General features: G+C 50.0%; 1 protein-coding gene across 2 annotated transcripts in view; it reads right to left on the reverse strand.

The window, feature by feature from the left end:
* Window positions 1-7,784, reverse strand: part of ACVR1 (activin A receptor type 1) — a 62,412-nt gene that overhangs the window by 26,804 nt on the left and 27,824 nt on the right. For both annotated transcript variants that reach the window (XM_026852917.1, XM_026852918.1), the window contains exon 2: window positions 3,801-3,874. In XM_026852917.1, coding sequence (XP_026708718.1) covers window positions 3,801-3,874 — 74 coding nt within the window. The remainder of the gene's footprint in view (window positions 1-3,800; window positions 3,875-7,784) is intronic.

The raw sequence follows: 7,784 nt of genomic DNA on the forward strand, positions 1-7,784 counted from the left end.
CTGAAGGGAATCATCCCCCCTGCTGATTGCTCCCTACCCAAGAGCGAGGTGACGCAGAGGAGTGACAGCTCCAGTCACCAGGGAGGGGGCAGAGGAGACCCCGCGGGAGCAGCTGTGCCTTGCAGCCACATTCTGCACATGCACAGACGCTGCCGTCACCCGCCGGCCTCGGCACGCCAGGGTCCGGCCCCCACACAGCCGTGCTGCAGCCGCTCTCCCAGCTTGGGGCAGGACCCCCTCAAACACACACCTGGAAATCAAACGGGGCAAAGCTCGTGAGCTGCTGAAGAGCTGCTGAAATCTCTAGTAGGATGAAAGGGACTTCAGGCTCAGAGGTCAGAATACTTAAAAGCAGCAATATTCTTTCTCCTTTTAAATGACTAGGACTGGGAAAGAGGTGAAATCTGCTAGTGCTTCACATCATAATGAATTGAAGATGAAGGAAAGAAGACTTGGAGAAATTAAAATCTCCTTAGAATCCATTTAATTGTACATTAGACAGCTCTTTTTTGGTGGTTAACTTCCCTTTAAATTCTTCGCCATTTCAGGGAGACAGAAAATAAGCTTGTAGAGATGACTACTCCATTCAAAGGTTTATTTCCTCCTTCTCAGTGCATATAGTAACAAGCAGTATACAACAGCCATAACAATAATCACAGAGCCACTGAGGCTGGAATGACCCTGCAGATGGTCGAGCCCAACCGTTCCCCCAGCACTGCCCAGGCCACCACTAAACCACGTCCCCGAGTGCCACCTCTACACATCTTGCCTGGTCAGGGCACAAGGCCCTGTCCGGCCCCCCCAGTTCCCACACCCAGGAGAGGGGTTATGTTTGGCAGGGGAGCAGTGGCAGCCAGAGCAGAGCTCGGCCCCGACACCTTCCCCTGCCGTGAGAGAGGGCAGACACAGCAGCAGCACTTCACCCACCCTGCTCCCAGCGCTGCCATCAGATCAGGAAACAGCATTTGTGCACAGTCGGTAGTAAGTGAAAAACCTCACACTCTTACATGTAGGCACTGCATTATTTAGAAAGTACTCTGCTTTAGTCAGGGTTTAGCTTCTGGGGAAATGAAGAAAAGCCTCCTTCCCCACTTCACAGGGCTAATAAAGAATAACACAGAAGCGCTGCAGTAAACCTTCAGAATAAAAAGGTTTTTCTGGGCTCAAGTAGGGATGAGACACGCTTCTGCACTTAATTCTATACAGTGTTTCATTTGGGGGGCTGGGCTGTGGGGGTCACTTTTTTTTAGATCATGTTTAATTTCATTTCCTGAAGCCTAGAAGCAATGCAGGAAGAGTCAGAATCTGCCCCTGAATGCTATGCAAAGATATGCCCAGACATTTTTCACTCATCAAAAATAGAAAAAAAAAAAACAAACACACACACACCACCCATAACCTGGTCCAAATGACAGTGAAAGGAAATGGACTGATCTGTGATAAAATACACAGGAAAATCTATCAGAGGCTTTGTGGTTTTTTTTTTTGGTCTTGTTATTTTGGCCAAAGGGAAGACAAAGTAACTTTTTCCCCCAAAACATCAATTAAAAAAAAAAAATACAGAAAAGCACATGGGAAAGCATGCTGGTGAGGGTGTGCCAGGGCCACCTCCGCAGCGTGTCGGCGGGCAGCAGAGGATCTCCCTCCAGTCCCTCAGAGGATGTCCAGAGGCACGTTCTCCCTTGAAACACACCCCAAGCACCGACCAGGCTGTGCTTCTGGGCACCTGAGCCCGAGAGTGGGCTGCCAGCTCATGGGCACCGCGCGCCGCGACGCTCAAGGGACAAAGTGCTGAGTCCTCCCGATGCCGCTGTCTGGTATGGAGGCCAGAACCCTGATGGAGAGATGTCTGTCAAAATTTGCTGAGGGGTCTGCGAGGTATTTCTGCCACCCCGAACACTTCTCTACAACCAGCTTACAAGTAGGAAACTATTTCCGAAGGAAAGGGAACAGCATTTCTACCAGCAAACATGAGAAGGGGCAAGAGCACTATCATTTACATGCATTACACAAGTCAGTGCTCACAGAAAAAGAAAACTCACCATAGGAAGTATAAGGGGAGGAAAAGGGAAGGACTAAAGCCAGGAAAGCCAAGCAAGACTGTCATGTTTCTTCTACAAAGTCCCTCACCGGAGCTCTGTCACTGTGGGAGAAACACAGGCCTGGAGTTCTTTAGAAAGTATTCCTGGATGAGCTCTCTCGGCACAACAGCTCCACGTGGTGAACAGCAGACCCTGTTCTCCATGGATGCCCAGCAGGACGTCTGCGTGTCTCTGCACACACGCCCCTGCCCCACGCAGACTGCCCAAAGCCCGGCCTGGCAGCACGGCTAGTCCAGCTCTGCCGCAGCTCCCCAGCCAGGCCTGGTCCCACACCTCCACCCGCAGTGTCCAGACGGCCGGGGAAAGAACAGTCTCTTGGTACGGAGCTAGTAACTCAACTCCTGCTGATCACTTAGTGGCACCTTCTCATTGAAAAGATAGGGATTGAGCCCTAGAACCTACTTTTGTTTTTTGAAGCAGGGTCAGTCCAAGTAGCTGGGACGAAGGCCTGCAGGATGGCTGTGGGAGGGCGACGCGGGCCTGCGGGCTGCACTGCACAGGCAGCACGAGGGGCCGATCGCATGCACCCACGGGAGAGTAACCAGAGCTCCAGGCTTTAACATGCACCTTTCCCGTGGGCTCCTCTTCTCCATCTACTGCTCTTCATGCCGAGGATGTGAAAGGCTGGGGGTTTAACTTTAAGGTGTTTAATATAAGCAGCTCTGAAAGCTGAGAAAACATTTTCAAGAAACAGATAGCTGCAATTCCAGAGTGATAAGAAGGTACAGCGTGATAACTGCTCCCGAACCCTGTTTCAAGATAACACTGTATCAATAACATTAGCAGTTTAATGTATTTCCAAACATTCATCCAACATCCCTCCCTCTTTAAATTTAGTCTCAATTTCCTATTCAGAGACATGACTAGAGTCAACCACTAGACTTCTGTGCATTTTTAATCTTCACCTTCCACCATCCATTATAACATTCCATTTAATATGCTCTGCTTTTTATTATTTGCGTCAACATATGAAAATAAAGGCATTTCAGCAGAGTAGTTCAGAAGGAGATTTCACAAGTACAGAAGAGTATAGCTGCCATAACACACTAGATATGCCTCGAGTCATTTAAAATCTAAAATTGAGGAAAAACGAGTTACTCGCAGAAAACCTTTATTCAACATTTTTAAAAGGCTGTCTGTGAAGTAGCAAGTACGCGTCTTTCAAGAGGTCACCTCCCAACGCATCCAGGAGACCCCCAAATGACCCACTCCTGCCTCTCCCCAGCAGTGGAAATACCTTTCTCCGGTTTTGCCAAGGCAAACCTTAAATGCACTGCATGTCCTAAAACCTTTACATGCACACAACTGCATAAGGACTTTATAAAAAAGTCACTTTCCATATCCAAAGACCTTACTGGTCCAAAGCCTGCACTAACTACTCCCAAGAACCTTCCCAGAGGAAAAGCTTCGCTTTAAGCAGGGAAGTGACAGACCCGCCCCTCGGCCCCCTCACCACGCAGCTCACTAACCCGCCATTCCAAGAGGGCTGCCCACGTCCCTCCCCAGGCCCTGGCAAGGCCTGCACCCATCACACGTGCTACACATCTAAAGGAGCAGTGAATATTCTCTGAAGCGACCTGAAATGGGTAAACCACCATCTCATTCCCAGAGGAACCTGCCCGTGCTGTTGGCTCCGAGAGCCGAGTTGCCACCGGCCCCCCCAGCAGCAGCTTTGGCACCACCACGCACGCCGCTCACCTTGCCAGCCCGGGGAGGGAAACGCCAGCAGCAGCAGCACGGGAAGAATCATAACTCCATCTACCATCGTAGAGCTGAGGAAAGAGAAGAGACATGAGAGCTGTGTACACCTTCACCGCTGTCCTAAAACATAACCATCCCAAAATCAATCCTTTATGTAAACACAGAGCAACCAAGGTTGATCAGTCTCCCTCTTACTGTATCTTGTTTCCCAAGCCATTTCCTTCATTTATCAAATCCATCACTTACTGCAATTTCTTAAATCAGGGTTTTGGGGTTTTTTTTTTTAAGTCATCAAAACACCACATGCAACGAGTGCATACACAGGAGCATGTTAGCTGGAAAACACAAACTCTTTCCCTACCAAGCAGGCACATATCAAAGGTCAGTGCTTTCAGCCAGGTATTAAGAAATTAAATTACTGTGAACTGGAAAGGTGGTCTGTAGAATTGTATTATTCGGGTTTGATGGAAAACATAAAAGATTCAGAGGTGTCTGGCTGAGATAACTCCCTTAAAGCAGCAGAAACCATTGCTCGATAGCAAGAACGAGCATGATGTATCTCAGGAGACACGGCTCTCAGAAGAAAGTGGCCCAGCTTCATTTCCCTGCTGTTTGAAAACCAGTAACTACATCTTGTGTAAAAACTCCACCTGTTTCCAGAGTATCAGTAGAGGCACATGCTCCCTCAAACACAATAAATAACGGAGGGAATTCTCTTGGGTATTTCTCTTTTTCCAGGATACCTGGTCTTTACAAGAAAATAAAAGCTCCACTTTTTACTATGAAATAAGAATTATTTAACAGGCTTCTGAAAATAAGCTTTTCTGCAGTTTCTTAAACTCTGAATTTACATGATCACTACTAGGAAGGAAGAGGTATTAACTACAGTCAGTCTTCCCCGGGGTTTAACCCAGCAAGCAGAGCTGGATGACTCAGAAGGGCTCGTCTGTCTTGTGCCGCTTGGTTCCTACAGAGATGCTCTGGCCTAACCATGTGCTATAAAATTTCAGTCAAAAGCAGCAGCTAGAAGTATGTGCAAAACAGAGTTACTCTGCTTGACCGAGGCACTGAGTCATTAACATTCTTCTTAGGAGTAAGTATTTGTCTTCATTTTTCAGATTTGATTCTAGTGAAAGGATGAAACTTGAAAATTAATTTGATACTGCCATTTTTCTTTCAGATATCCTCTGTTACTGCCTTTCCCAATCATTAACAGGCCGCCTCAGTGCTTGTCAATGAAAGCCAAGCCATTTACTTCTGGATTTATTTCCTGACATGGATTTGTTTTGCAGAATATAAAAAAAAAAACATTTTAACAATTGCTGCATCATCAGTTAAAACAACTAGGAGTTTCTGAACCCAAGTATTCTGGTTTTATCCCCACAGAAAGGATCAAGCAGTGCTCACCACTTTACCCCAGGAGCAAAACTCCTCCCAATACCCCTTTGCCACGTAACTTGGCCTTCCCCATGCCCAACACACCCCAACAGATTCACAACACATGTTGGTGTTTAACTTTCAGCAGTTATGCAGACAACACAATGAAATGAGGTGTCCGCTGCAGACCACTGAGCAATGCAGTGTAAGTTGTTTAAAGCAGCAGGTGGCTATCCCGAGGACCCATCAGTTGCTCGGTGCCCCCGACCAGCTCCGAGGGGCCCACTGCTCCGCAGGGAGGGGCAGCAGCGGGACTCGGCCACCTCGTGTGCTTCCTCGGGCTGAACAGCTTACACCAGTGTTTTCCTCAGCATCACACCCGGAGAGCTCTCTGCAAGTCTAGACAAAGGTGGCTCATGAGCCGTGCCCTCTTTCTTTCAACACATCAGTGGTTCAAAGAGCAGAGGAGAAAACTTTGATTTTAATGATGCCGGCCCGCAGCCGCAGCGGAGCTGGGCCAGCCAGCCCTGCCGAGGGCTGGGGAGCGCTCGGGGGGCCCAGCCAGGACAGGCAGCCCGTCTGCCCAGAGCGCCCGGCAGACAGCGGGGACACCGAGCACTGGGGACGGGGCCGGCCCCGAGTGTAACACCAGAGCGCGGGTTCAGACAATAACCAGTGGCACGCTGCCGAGACGCAGAGAGGCTGCCGGGTTTTCTGCAGATCTGCAATTCGTGGTACACCCCCCACGCCCAACTAGAGAGCGACCGCAGCCGTTCTCTGCGGGTGGGGAGCCACCACACCACCTCCCATGCCGCAGCTTGGCTCGGAGACCCGCACGCACCACGGCCCCTCAGCGGGGCTGCCTCCCTCCACCAGCCACCCCCCAGTCCCCACCCTCGGCCGTTCCAGCCCTTCCTCCCAGCAAACCTGGCTGAAACACAGGGAGCAGGAGAGGAAGAACCAAGGCTGAACACAAGAAACATGAGCTGGCTAGGGCAGAATAATTCCCGATGTAGGAAGACCACGGTATGGAAACCAGGAAAGCTCCGCAAGTTGCATGTACCTATTTGTTTTCTTTGCAAACAGTTTATTCCAATTCCCTAAAAAAACCCAAACATACATACACAAAGCCCCCGCCCTGTATTTCTCAGGAGGAGGAAGGAAATCCAAACTGCACTCCCCTGAAGAGGCAAACAGCCTCGCACAGGAGCTGGCCTGTGGTGACTACCTGCCACCTCAACAGGGAGTTGTAACACAACTGAAAGCTCCCCACCCTCCAATTCCACATGCCCCCAGCCCATAACTGCACTTCAGGTCAAAGCCAGCACAGGCTGAGACAGCCAGCAGCTCTTCAGCAAGTATGAGGATTTTTACCAGTCCCCACCAAAGGGATTAAATAAGGAGAAAAGCCACAAAACCACAGTAACAGTCATTCTTGATCATTCATCCAAAACACTGTTCAGGGTTCCTCTTTAACAAAGCCCAAGTAACACCAAGTAACACACCTGAGATGACACCAAATTTTGCTGCTAAGCGCCTCCCGGTGCCTAACCCAAAGGAGGCTGGCATCCTCCCCAGCCTCACAGCCGCAGGAGGGGCACACACTGCAGCGATGGGGGGACACATGGGGGGCTGGGTCAGAGGCTGCTCCAGCAGATCCTGGTCCCAGAAATGGCTCACCTGGCACCTACAGACAGGGTGGCTGCTGCAGGACCCGCCTTAGCCCTGCACTAGCGAGCAACTACTTGTGCAAGCCTCTTTGGAGGGTTACAATTATGCACAGACTTTCCCTATTATAAATGCAAACAACAAAATCAGGCTATTAACAGACTTTATGCATTTCACAGCATGCATGGGCCTCTCAAAAGAGAAAAGCCAAATACTAAGAATTTAAACCCTGCTTCTATGAAACTTTGTTCCTATAGACATTCATTTTCCCAAAAGCCTCAAAGAGTATTTTGTCTGCTTTTGCTGAGAAGTGCTGTGCATACTTACAACAGCCTATAAAAACCCACCCTGTGTGTACTTATCACCAATTAAAACCCCACGCCGTCTATGTGGAGGCTCAGCACAGCTCTCGGGCTTTTGGCAAGCTGCTGGCACAGCCCTCAGCATGGCACAGCCCAGTTACATCACCTCAACTGGGTCTGCTGGTGCTGGGAGACTGGAGGAGGGGAGGAGTTGGGAGGGAGCCTCTGACCTTTGACAAACGCTGATTTTTCTTTCAAAGACTGAGACCTAGTGCATCCACTCTAAAAATTTAAAATGAGGAATAAAACTCTTCACTATATTAAAACCACGTCAAGTCCTTAATCCCTGCTCTAAGAGAAGAGGTGGGATCAGCGGGGCCCACTCCCGGCTCATGCCATCATCCAGCGCCGGCCGAGGCACTGTCTGGAGAGCTGAAACCCTGCCAGGGCCTCGGGAGAGGTGTCACGATCCCCTGCTGGGTGCCATTTTGCTGAGGGCACGCTGTATCGGCTGCGCGCCTGTTGAATCAGCAGTTAAAAATAAAACAAGCCTGGGGAGCACACCGCTTGCCAGGCAGCCGTGGGCAGGGGGCCGGGCAGCCCCTCGCCAGGGTCCCGCTGGGCACCGGCCCCC

This window comes from Athene cunicularia, assembly GCF_003259725.1.
Source record: "Athene cunicularia isolate RWA chromosome 7 unlocalized genomic scaffold, athCun1 chr7_part1, whole genome shotgun sequence".
NCBI lineage: Eukaryota > Metazoa > Chordata > Aves > Strigiformes > Strigidae > Athene > Athene cunicularia.